At 39.5% G+C, this 11,446-nt stretch overlaps 3 protein-coding genes across 4 annotated transcripts; 2 read left to right on the forward strand and 1 right to left on the reverse strand.

The window, feature by feature from the left end:
- Window positions 1–725: 725 nt before the first annotated feature.
- Ire1 (serine/threonine-protein kinase/endoribonuclease Ire1) lies at window positions 726–7,794 on the reverse strand. Of its 2 annotated transcripts, XM_002056480.4 has the most exons (8): window positions 7,390–7,794; window positions 7,160–7,274; window positions 4,003–4,446; window positions 3,723–3,945; window positions 2,571–3,655; window positions 2,261–2,451; window positions 2,033–2,197; window positions 726–1,965 (listed from the first exon to the last, which is right to left on the reverse strand). In XM_002056480.4, exons 1-8 carry the CDS (start codon window positions 7,564–7,566, stop codon window positions 1,084–1,086), a joined length of 3,282 nt encoding a protein of 1,093 aa, XP_002056516.2. In that variant the 5' UTR covers window positions 7,567–7,794; the 3' UTR covers window positions 726–1,083. The 2 variants fall into 2 exon arrangements, with proteins under 2 accessions (XP_002056516.2, XP_032289763.1); XM_032433872.2 differs by lacking the exons at window positions 7,160–7,274; window positions 7,390–7,794 and adding an exon at window positions 5,072–5,324.
- A 324-nt stretch (window positions 7,795–8,118) lies between these two features.
- Mrm2 (Mitochondrial rRNA methyltransferase 2) lies at window positions 8,119–8,994 on the forward strand. Its single transcript, XM_002056481.4, has one exon. The coding sequence runs from the start codon at window positions 8,157–8,159 to the stop codon at window positions 8,919–8,921; it is 765 nt and encodes a 254-aa protein (XP_002056517.3). The 5' UTR covers window positions 8,119–8,156; the 3' UTR covers window positions 8,922–8,994.
- Window positions 8,995–9,180: 186 nt separating this feature from the next.
- On the forward strand, window positions 9,181–11,182 carry LOC6632500 (transmembrane protein 256 homolog). The gene is made up of 3 exons (XM_002056482.4): window positions 9,181–9,503; window positions 9,579–9,878; window positions 10,986–11,182. Exons 1-3 carry the CDS (start codon window positions 9,411–9,413, stop codon window positions 11,127–11,129), a joined length of 537 nt encoding a protein of 178 aa, XP_002056518.1. The 5' UTR covers window positions 9,181–9,410; the 3' UTR covers window positions 11,130–11,182.
- The last annotated feature ends 264 nt before the right edge of the window (window positions 11,183–11,446 follow it).

An 11,446-nucleotide genomic window follows, 5' to 3' on the forward strand; every position in this document is an offset into this window, starting at 1 on the left:
TTCAAATTTATATATACATTTCACACAAGAAATGAAGTTGTTAACAAATAAATAAATACATATTTATATAGTTAAGCACTTAATTATTTATTACTTGCGAAAGAGGCTATCGGCGAGTATAGAAATATGCAGGTTCCTTCTCATAACAGGAGTTAGGCTCAAAATCTCGGGTAAATATGCTGAGAATCTCAAATGATATAACTCCTTCGATCCATTGGCATTCAAAAAGCCCAATTTTTCAACTTGTAAAAAATGGGATTGGTTCGGAAATCAACATTTATCGTTCCCGGCATCAGACTATATAGGAGCAAGGGCTAGGGCCATTTTTCGTTTTATAAGCTTTACAATAATTTACAAATCTGTTGAAAATGTAATCCTGCAATTCCCTAAACACATTTTACACAAGCAATGCAAATGCAATACTTAAAAACATATAAATAAAAAAATTTGTTTATATAGTTAAATATTTCATTTTTTATTAAATATATCAAAATGCAAATGAGGCTGTTGAAGGGTATATGCAAAGTCAAAAAAAAGGTTTTTGGTTTCTATTGCGAAATGCTTAATACTAAGTGCATTATTAATTGAATCTATAAGAATAACTTAGCTTTAGGTTACGGTTCAGAGAAGGCTCTTCGACTCTCGATTTCTGTTCCTGTTTTTTTTTTGGGTCTCTTAACTAATGCAAAATTATACATTTGTATAGGTATATAAAACTTGCACTATTTTCTATATAAATTTGCACTTGGGCATTAAACAGAATTACAATAAATTATCACAGTTAAATTGAGTGCATTCGATAAACACACTTTTCATATCGTTACACTACGAGTTTATATATATTTACATATATATATATAAAATATTTTAAACTTTTATCATTTGCTTAAATGTTGCGATCAGTACGGGTTTTGATAGATTTAGCTAAAAAGATTCAAATGAAAATGGGGAATTGTTTTGGAATAGTTGCATAGATAAATTGCACAAGTAAAATTATAATAATTATTGCTAATTATAAGAAAAATATTATTTTTAAATATAATAAAGGATTAATAACTAGTCAAGTTTAGTTTAGTTTTACTTCTAGTCCGTCATTGTCGAAGGCATTGTCCAACTAACGAATTTCTCCTTCTCCTGCTCCTTACCGGCCCCGGCGTAATTCCTGTTGCTCGGCTTGGAACGTCGAAATTTAAAATTGGCAAAGACATCGCGTTTGCCCATTTCCGCTTCAAGTGCCTGCGCATCCAGCTCCATATTGCGCTGCAATCCCACGCCGGGCATTGGCTCATCGTTAATCTGTTTGCGAAAGTTGTATGCCCCCTTGCGCTGCTTAAGCTGCTGCTGCTGCGCCAGGGATGATTGCGGCGCTGGTGGAGTCTTCTTGGGACTCCCCATCTTGGGTAGCGGCTTGGGATCGCGCATTAGCATAGGAAACATTGCATCGTCCGCATCAAAGTACCAGGGACGCGAAAAGTGATAGCCGGTGCTGTAGTACGGCTTAAAGATGGGCTCATTTGAGCAAATACTGAATGCATGATAGGCATGCGAGATGAGCTGCGGAAAGCGTTCCACCCAATAATTGGTAAACTCGTGCGGTATGCAGCCAAGCAGCTCCTGTGCCTCGGGTGTCAGCTCGTGATAGTGATGTTTCTTATTGCGCAGTGCACGCAACAAATCCCGCACACTAGCGCCCATATAGCCACGATATTTTCTTAAATCATCCGTTATCAATGGATCCAAATGCATGTTCCAATCGTCGAGAACAACAATGCGTCCATTCTTCTCCAGCGATTTGAGTGGCTCGGCATGAAACTGCAGCTTCTCCACCCGATCGCTGACATCCTGCAAAAAGCTAAGCATTTTCGGCTCATCCCAGAAGAGAGGATGGTTACCAATGCAGCGCGCCGGCGGACGTGACTGTGGATCTTTATGTATCATATCAGATATGAGCTGCTCCGCCAGTACCTACAAAGAAGTATTTGGAAATAGAATAATATGTATAGCGCTTTTTAATTGGCAGCTTGTTATTTACAATTCTGCTATCCTCTCGGTCATCTTCAGCGCGCAGCTTGGACAGATTGTATTCATGCGAGAGTATATTTGCCTGACGCTTGAGATTGTCGCCAAAGGCATGATGGCCCCCGCTCAGCACATAGTAATAGACACAGCCCAACGAAAAAATGTCCACAGCTGTAGTCTGAAAACACACTCAAAGCATTATATACAATATTTAATCTTTTATGCGAGCAATATAACATACGGTTCGCTGAGCGCGCATCATCTCGGGCGCAATCCAGCCATCGGTGCCCGTAACGCCCGAGCGACGCGAGAAACTGGTGCGTCCGAAATTGAGTTTTTTGCACAGACCAAAGTCCGAAATCATAACGCGTACCTTGCCCTTAGGATCGGGCAACGACAGCAGCACATTCTGTGGCTTTATATCGCGATGAACTGCAAGTAGAGGAGCAGAAGGAAATTACATGACATATTACAAGCAAGCAGCCAGGTAATCTTATCTCTTGATCAATCAATCAGTTTCAGATAGATATAAATATAGAAGTGAATCTTACCAATATCCAGTGAATGCAGATGACTGAGTCCAGCGGCTGCCTGGACCAGCACTTGCCAAATATCTATATACTGACGCAGCTCCATGGAACGTTCGCCCTCAGTGTAGTCCTGAAGCGTGGCGGCGCACAGTTCCACGGCTATATAGCGAAACTGACGATCCTGTTCGGTGCAAAAGTAACGCACCACATTCTCATGCGCATCAGATTCACGTAGCAGAGCCACTTCGCGATCGGCAAAGGTAAAGCATTCTGGCAGCAATCGTTTCACAGCCACAAAACGCTCCTCGAAGTTACCCTTAAACACAAAGGTACCTTCACAGCCCTTGCCCAGAACTTCGTTGGAATTGAAACTAATCTTGCCAACGCGCACATTCCCATCGCCCAGATCAAGCAGATCCTGAGCACTGATGTTGCTGCCATTGCTGCCCCTGCTGCCATTGTTAGTGCCAGCGGCGGCCTGCTGTGCCATCGTCTTAGATCCATTCTCGCTCTGCTTCTGCAGCTCCCGCATGGTGCTGCACGTGTACCAGAAAAGCGCCACCATGCCCAAGACAATGACAATCAGTATTTGATGCACCTTGCCACTGGGATGATCCATGAACCATTCGTTAATAAAAGCCTGCACCTTATTGCTGTTGGCCATAATAATGGTCTTGGTGCGATTGATGGTATTTGAGCGTGTCGGGTCAATGGAAATCTCCACCATCTCCGGTTCCGTTTGTACGCCTATATCGGCGGCATTCTTTTCATTATTTGCCAATAGTCCATAGCCATCATTGTAGTTGTGTATGGTAGCCAAACTGAGCACATCCTTGTTCGCCGATGGTGTTGGAGACAAATGCAAATTGCCCTTGTTGACCTCATTGGGCATGTTGTAATGTCCCAGCATAATGCCCGGATTTTCCTGTAGCACATCATTGATATAAACGGTACGTGGATCGTTATCCTGTTTATTGTTTAACTCCGCGACGGGTCCATCGAGCAGTTTGATAGGCGGCGTTGTAGATATGCGTGGCGTATTCTTATCCACCAGCGAGGGAAGAGCATAGAGACCACGCTGATGTTCGCCCACATACAATGATTGACTGTGGAACAGAAAGTGGGTAATTACTGGAAAGATATCAATTGGAAATGCAAGTCATTGTTTCTTACAATAGTTTTACAGTATTCACATTGCCCGTCTTCGACTCCTCCAGTATGGCCTCGTAAGCTTCATCGGAGACTGTGGTAAAGGGCACGCTGAGCAGCCCATCCGGACCCAGTAGAAAGGCGGCCACCACGGGACTGTTCAGATCACGTTGCCATAGAAATTTGCCCTGCTTGCGATCCAGGGTAACAATCTGGCCATTGCTGGTAGTGGTCAAGTGAATATACTCTATAAACGAAATCAGAGATAAGGACTAGGCACATGTAATACTTTTCTATATTTTACCATATTCCTTGGCTAGCTCTGGCGGTGCACTGAGCGCATTGTAATCATAGAAAGTAATGTTCCAGGGCTTGGCATTCTTATCCTTAGCTTGACTGTCGTACATCATGACCGTATACTGTGTGCGTCCGAGATAGATAGCACGCGATGTGGCCCAGCCAATATGCTCACCATCTTTACCCTCCATTTGGGCATCACCGAAGCCCATGACCTTCTCACGTCTGCCCGTCTTTGGATCGACCATATACCAGGTGTCGCTCTTCTTGCCCGAGTACAAAATGCCATCGGAAGAACGGCACGGCGCATTGGCCACCAACTGAGGTATCGTATAGGGCAGCTTCTTAAGGCTGCCCATTTGACCGAGCTGATAAATGCTGCCGTCTCTAGGGTCCGGCAGATAATGTGGAACCTGCACATTTTGCTGTGGTTCCGCTACAATGGGTGGATCTGAAATAAACAAATAGAACAGCGAACAAGTTTAAGTAAATTTAACTACTACCCGTATCTTTTATATCGATATAAGGCGTACCAAAACACTTGAGCAGATATTTACAAAAGCATGTGCATGTGCGTGTGGCATATATGCAATTATTTGCTTATCTTTTATCTTTATCTGCGCTACACGAGAGCTACAAGTCGTTTATTTAAGATTATATTTAAAGAGGTCATTTTAATATAATTATAAATCTTAGAATTTTTAAGTTCAAAAAAATTTCGAGAGGAAAAATACGTTCAAAAATAACGATGGGGGTCTTTTGTGCTTCCAAATCAAACAAGTTGCTATAGTTGGGTAAGTCTTAAGTCGAGGTAGAGTATTTATTGAGGGATTTGTGTAAACTCTTCAACATTAATCAGATAACTGAAGTAATTAGTGCATATGTAACTGGTGAACACACGTCAAAGTGTGATTTATTGCCCGTGACATAATAATATTAACAATCTAATATCATTTGTCAGTGACAGCTGCGAAATGGCTGTCACTTGGAGAGCATTAAAACTCCCAACAATCATCCAAAATGGGCTCTTGCTGCATTTTATGACTGTGTATTCGTTGAAATTGGTACAATTTTACTTGTTGCGGGTAGTCGGCGACTGAAATCAAGCGAACGTTTGGCTTTATCAACACTTGGCTGCGGGCACATTTCTCGTGCTGAGCCTTATCACCAAATAACCCACACCAGGCCGACGTTAATTATTGGAACTACACTCAAGAGCGGGAGCGCGAGTTGAGGTTGGGAGTGTGGAGTGTGGCGTAGAGAGTGGGTTTTTTGTGGCAACCATTTCTCATTTGGCCAGGTCATTTGAATCGCCTCGCCGGGCACTCTAATTAGCATCTAGATTCTAACCACAACTGCAACGGGCTGGACATGTGATGAGGTAATAGCAATAATAGCCATATCTAGACTTATAAATCAATATAAATATTGTTTACAAATACAGTAAAAACATTCTTGAACGGCTTCAGATTTTTGTTCTGTTAATAAAGACGTCATCATCTTCAAGAAAATTGTCAAAGAAAAAAACACAAGATGAAAATTATCAGGTAAAAGGTTTTTCCAAGTAAGTTGTTCGTCAATGAAGGTTTCACCGTACACACATCACTAGCTATATGCAAATTTGCTATGGCTGACTGGTTAAAATTAATGCAAAACTAATCTCTATGCATTTATAAACCCATTACATATCGTATTTATAATTGAAGCATTTCCATATATAATCAAGCATTCTATATTTAAAATACCTGCGCTTGGCTAGAAAATCAAGCGAAGATGTTGTACACATGTTGTTTTCCATTAAAAATTATAAATATTCCAGGAAATATAAATTCGAAACACAAAAACCGCGTTATATTTTCAATTTGTAATACATAGTATACCCTATGCTCCAAATACGATATATGGAAACATATGTTCGTATACTCTTCTTTATACAATATTATTATATTTTGGGCTTATCGCAAGAAACCATCTTTTTGGTGGGCGTACCATTTGCTGCTGTGCCGGATACTGATTATGGAGTTAATAACAAATAATTGTTTAGATTTTTCAAGATAAGACACGAGACAGTTGGATTGTATATTATTTGATAATGCAAATTCCAGCACGCAGTCAATAAAAAGTAAAAAAAATATTTATAGCAACAGTTTAACGAATGTCACACATAAACAAACAAAAAACTCAACTAGAAAGATAGGTATTTTTCCTTTGAACTAATATTGATAATAAATCTACAATTGAGGTTAAGTTGAGAAGTTCAGAAAGTAGTTATGGATAACTGTTTATTCTTACGTATTGACCAATTTAATAGATAACATTAATGTTATTTTGAGTAATAAATAATTTGTATTAAAGGGCGTCCCTTGGGTCATCTGATATAGCGTAAACCGCCTGGTGACAAGCAAACAAAAATCTAAAATCTAAAACGTTGTCAATAAAATAACGGAAAAGTCATATTAATAACAACTGAGCGTTAGGTGGCGATATCGTGTTGCGTTGGCAGTTTAATTGAAGGAACTTTATTTGTATGTTGCGAGCGTGGCGCGTCTAGATTACGCATGTACTACATGCACACATGCACACACTTTCGAGTACACATACATACAGACTAATACATGGTGTGCTCTGTTATCAGTTGAAAACAATAGCACACATTAATAACGGCGCATTGTCGAGAGCAAAAGTGTAGTTAGAGTAAGCCAGCAGCATCTCCTTTGCCGGTCGCTACGCTTTGGCATATAGTATGCTTTCTACAACAATACACGCATATACCATAAATACGTATGCGTGTGTTTTTGTTGTTTTCCACGCGATGAGCTCATCGCAGTGCGATTCGCTCTGGTTTATGCACTTTTCACAATTATGGCGAAATGCCTTTAATGCAACAGTGTTTTTATTAGTATTTTTGGGGTCGTGACGTTGACGGTCAGCGGGTGTGGAGAGTAGGAGAGTTGCCATATGCTTAATATCTCACACACTCACACACTCGCGCGACAAGAGAGTGACAGGCAATGTAGATTGAGGTTACTTTTTACGGGTGCATTTTAAACACCATAACTAAACTTTGGAACTGTAATTGTCTTGCTGCGTGTCTGCCTGTGTGTGTGTGTACATATGTCACTTTCAAATACTTGTGTTAGTGTTAGTAGTGCGCGTATAATTACCATCTGCTATTGTCCAGCGTATTTCGCTTGTTATTGGATCGATTGCCGTTAGCCCGCCACCCAGCGTGGAGAATACCATCAACGCCTCCTCATCGCGGGCAAGGTCTGTACAATCCTATATCAAAGACCAAAAAGAAAAAACAATTGAACAAGACTCATCAACTATTCATTTAATGGGCCACAGGCATTCGCAGCTTAGGCGCCCGCATTAAACGTATTCCTCCCCTTACCGTCTTTTCTTCGGCACTGCTTACAACTTCTGCTGAGTCGGCATTTGCACCTGCCGTTTGTGTTGCTGCTGATGCAATCACGCTGCTCAATAGCAAAATTAACGCGCAACAACGTACGAAGTATTTCATTTTGCAAAATCTATCCGACGACTTTGTTGTTTTTGTCTTTTTTGACATCGCACGACGTACAATGAAAAAATTTATGTATTTTGCGTTTGATTATTTATGCACTCCGCAATTTCTTGCTATTGGTCGAATGTATCATATTTTCAGTGGTTTTTCATTAATTTTTATATGCTTTAATTTGACACTTCACACACACACTTTCATTGGTTTACCATTTAATGCGTATTTCTTTCATTCGTCATTGTTGCGTAGAGTTGTACTGTTCGCGAGCGTATGAACAAAAAGAGAATTGAATTGCTCACCGAACTGAAATGAACTTGTTCGTACTGCTTAACCAAAAAACATATCAAATGAACGTTCACACAGAATCTATGAACTGGCAAATTGGCTCTGTATTATAATCAACATTTATTTTTGAGCATAATATATTAATTTAATTAATTTACTTGATTTTTCTTTAATTATTCTTTAACACTTGATATAAAAAACAGCAGTTTTGATTTTGTTTTGATTTATGAACTTACAGTTTAGTATCTCGCTAATGGAACTAGTTAAATAGAAAACTCTGCAATGCTAAAAAATACTAAATACCCGACAGTATGTTCAGGTCTCTATACAGCTGTTTTGGTTTTTGTTGCACAATGCGGCAACCGGTCGTCAATTTAAGCAATTGTTTATTTAAACGTTTTCTACAAACACAGAATACAGTGAAACATGCCAAACAGCAGGCTAACAACCTTAAGGGTAAAAGCAAAAGCTCCCAGGATTGGTTGATACGGCAGTTAGCCGATCCATATGTGGAGAAGGCGCGCATGCTAAATTTCCGCTGTCGCAGTGCCTTTAAGCTTCTGGAGATGGATGATAAATACAAAATTTTAAAGCCTGGCGATGTAGTATTAGATTGTGGTGCTGCGCCAGGCAGTTGGACACAAGTGGCTGCTGAGCGCACCAATGCAAATGGCAAGGTAGAGCGTGCGCCACGGGGCGCAGTGTATAGCATAGATCTCCTACATTTCCATGCAGTGCCCGGAGCGACTATCTTTGGAGGAATGGATTTTACCACGCCGCTTGCCCAGCAGCGTCTGCGGGAGTCTCTGGCGGGTCGACAAGTGAACTGTGTGCTCTCGGACATGGCACCCAATGCTACGGGCGTGCGTATGCTGGACCAGGAGAGCATCACAAATCTGTGCTACGAGGTGCTTAAGTTTGCCCTTGCTATGTCCGCACCACAAGCCAATTTGGTGGTGAAGATCTGGGACAATGGCGATGTACCAAAACTGGAACGGGACATATTGTGCCATTACGAGAAAGTTAAACGTGTAAAGCCACGCGCAAGTCGTGGCGACTCAGCGGAACATTTCTTATTGGCACGCGGCTATAAAGGCCCAACACCAGTGCCAGCTTAGACATATTTAGCTTAAAAAGTCGAATTCAATAAATGTAAATGTAATTAATGTAAATAAAAAGTCCTTCACGTAATGGTAATGGTATATAAATTCGAACATAACCGTGTAACCGTCGCTAATCAATCGATATTCTAGCGCATTATCTAACTGTAATATGCGGTCACACTGGGTAACTTTCAAAAATAAAAAATCACCTGTTCAGTTTCGCTTGTAAAAAGATTTCAATAGTTGAATTATCAAAAATATTCTATACATTTTTACATTAGGATGTATTTTTAAACAAAATATCACCATAACACTGAAATTAACATTGACAGTCACAGTTTCGATGCAATCGAATATCGATAACAAGTTATTCGCGCACTGACCCACTCTGGCAACGTCATACATCTTCCCAAGCGCTTAACACCAAAATTGTACACCAGCTGTTTGCAGCGCCAAAATATATATTCTCAGATATTAAACTCCATTTAAGCTAGTTGAACAAACATGTCGGTCGCGGACACTCTGGAGTACATAACCCTTGGCAATCCCATCAGTCGGTCGCTCATCAGTTCGTCGTCATCAATTTTGCGTGCGATAGTAAGTTCATATTATTCAACTGTGTTCTTTTTCATTTGACGCATATCGTTGCAAATTCTTTGTTTTTTTTTGTAGGGACTGCGTCCCAAGAATATACCTGTGAACGATACCCCGATGGGAGTGCCAATGCAGGTCCAACCTTTAAATGTCTCGATGCACGGCATTGTCGGCAGTCACTATAATTTTGTGCGTATTGCCGGCTTGGGCGGTGCATCGGCCATTTTCATGGGCGCCTATTGTAAGTACTTTCTGAAGGATGTCCACGATCCCAAGGAGCAGCTGGAGTCACAGGCTTTTGCTGATGTTGCCAATCGCATACATTTTCTACATTCATTTGCACTCATGTGCATGCCTCTGGCACATTATCCAATCTTTGTAAGTATGCAAGTTTGTTTATAAGTTTCGAATATCTGTGCCCATTGCAAAAGGTAGAAGAAAGCATTTTACACCCCATTAGCCATACAGATTATAGAATAAATATTTTTCTCAGATTAGGATCTATATTTTTGATAATGTGATTGAAAAAATGTCTTATGCAAAATGCAGGTCTAAGAAATGGAAGCACAGTTGCGAGGGTATGAGCTAGTCTGGCACTCTCGGCCAAAGCACTTTTTTTTTATTGAGGTGATTACCCTTGTTTAAAAGAATAAAACCAAAGAGTTGTGTTGGATCATCATACCGTTTATTGAGCATCATAAAGCTATTTTAGTTATTTCACATTTGTAAGAGTTAAATTTCTGAACGGAATTTATAACAACTCGCGTTACACTTTGAATGATTTGCAATTTGCGCAATTCAAATTCGATATTCAACATTAATGTGCATATAAATATGGATTTCATGTATATGTAATTGACACACTCGTTTTTGTAAATAAAAAAGAAAGAATATAATTGAATCATGATATGGGCTAAGCGCTCACAAATTACGTTCTATTAGAAGTGCAGATTGTATATGAAATTTCCGTTTTTGTTTTTGTTTTGTTTTTTCAAAGCTAAAGCTAAATGTTCAACAACCACTAATTGCAGCTTAAAAGTAATTTCAATACCACATTACGAAACTTGTATACGATAATTTCTAACATGTAACATCATTATTTTTTATATATAGATGATATGAGAGGTTCAGATCTGATATGGTATAGGGTTTTGAGGGTATAGGAAATATGTATTTGTTTTCCTTAATTCTATATACTTGTTTCTTTAAATTTTCTTTGTTTTAAAAAACGTACCAAAAGACAGCTTCAATAACGCTGCTAAATTGTTTTTGTTTTTTTTTTTTTTCTTTCAATAATTTGGTTTTCAGCCTTATGCGATAAGTAAATCGTAGAGCTTGCATTGGGGTTTTCTTTTTTCAAAGCCAACAACTAAAGCTAACATCAAAAAAATGCAGGCCATACATTATTATTGTCTAACATTTAAATGCAGTATAAATAATTTTCTTTTGTTTGCATACGCTTAATAATATTAAAATGTTTTGCAGACTGGCGTTTTGATGACCATGGGCACCGTACTCTTCTCAGGCTGCATGTATTATCGTGCTCTGACTGGGGAGAAGCGACTGCAGCATTATGCCACCATTGGGGGCTTCTGTTTGATTGGCGCCTGGCTGTCGCTGGTGGTCTAGATTCGATATATACGCACATGATATGATAGTTAATAGAAATACAATGGCACACAGTTATCTACATATATATATATATAAAATCAACTAAAGCTAAAGCCTAGATGAAGTTACGTGTGTGTACAGCAGCAGCTATATTTATATATTTAGGCGCTTTTAAAAAGCGTCGCTTAGTTTTAAATGTGAGCTCTCGAGCACTTGAATTTAAAAATTCTAGTTTTTTAAGTTTTAATCAGTTTGCAGCAAATGGAAGAAACTTTCTTTTGTTGTTATAAATGCATTAAATCTTTGTTCTTTTTTTGTAGATGATTTAAATGCAG

The sequence above is a fragment of the Drosophila virilis genome, chromosome 2 (genome assembly GCF_030788295.1).
Source record: "Drosophila virilis strain 15010-1051.87 chromosome 2, Dvir_AGI_RSII-ME, whole genome shotgun sequence".
Classification (NCBI taxonomy): domain Eukaryota; kingdom Metazoa; phylum Arthropoda; class Insecta; order Diptera; family Drosophilidae; genus Drosophila; species Drosophila virilis.

Bases quoted from the DNA above. Each gene is read 5' to 3' on its own strand.
- Ire1 (XM_002056480.4), bottom strand. From the start codon at position 7,566: ATGTCAAAAAAGACAAAAACAACAAAGTCGTCGGATAGATTTTGCAAA. The intron at 7,275-7,389 runs GTAAGGGGAGGA...TCTTTGATATAG, and splicing joins GCAGTGCCGAAGAAAAGACG to GATTGTACAGACCTTGCCCG. The intron at 3,656-3,722 runs GTAAGAAACAAT...TCTGTTCCACAG, and splicing joins GTGAATACTGTAAAACTATT to TCAATCATTGTATGTGGGCG.
- Mrm2 (XM_002056481.4), top strand. From the start codon at position 8,157: ATGCGGCAACCGGTCGTCAATTTAAGCAATTGTTTATTTAAACGTTTT.
- LOC6632500 (XM_002056482.4), top strand. From the start codon at position 9,411: ATGTCGGTCGCGGACACTCTGGAGTACATAACCCTTGGCAATCCCATC. The intron at 9,504-9,578 runs GTAAGTTCATAT...TTTTTTTTGTAG, and splicing joins CATCAATTTTGCGTGCGATA to GGACTGCGTCCCAAGAATAT. The intron at 9,879-10,985 runs GTAAGTATGCAA...AATGTTTTGCAG, and splicing joins TGGCACATTATCCAATCTTT to ACTGGCGTTTTGATGACCAT.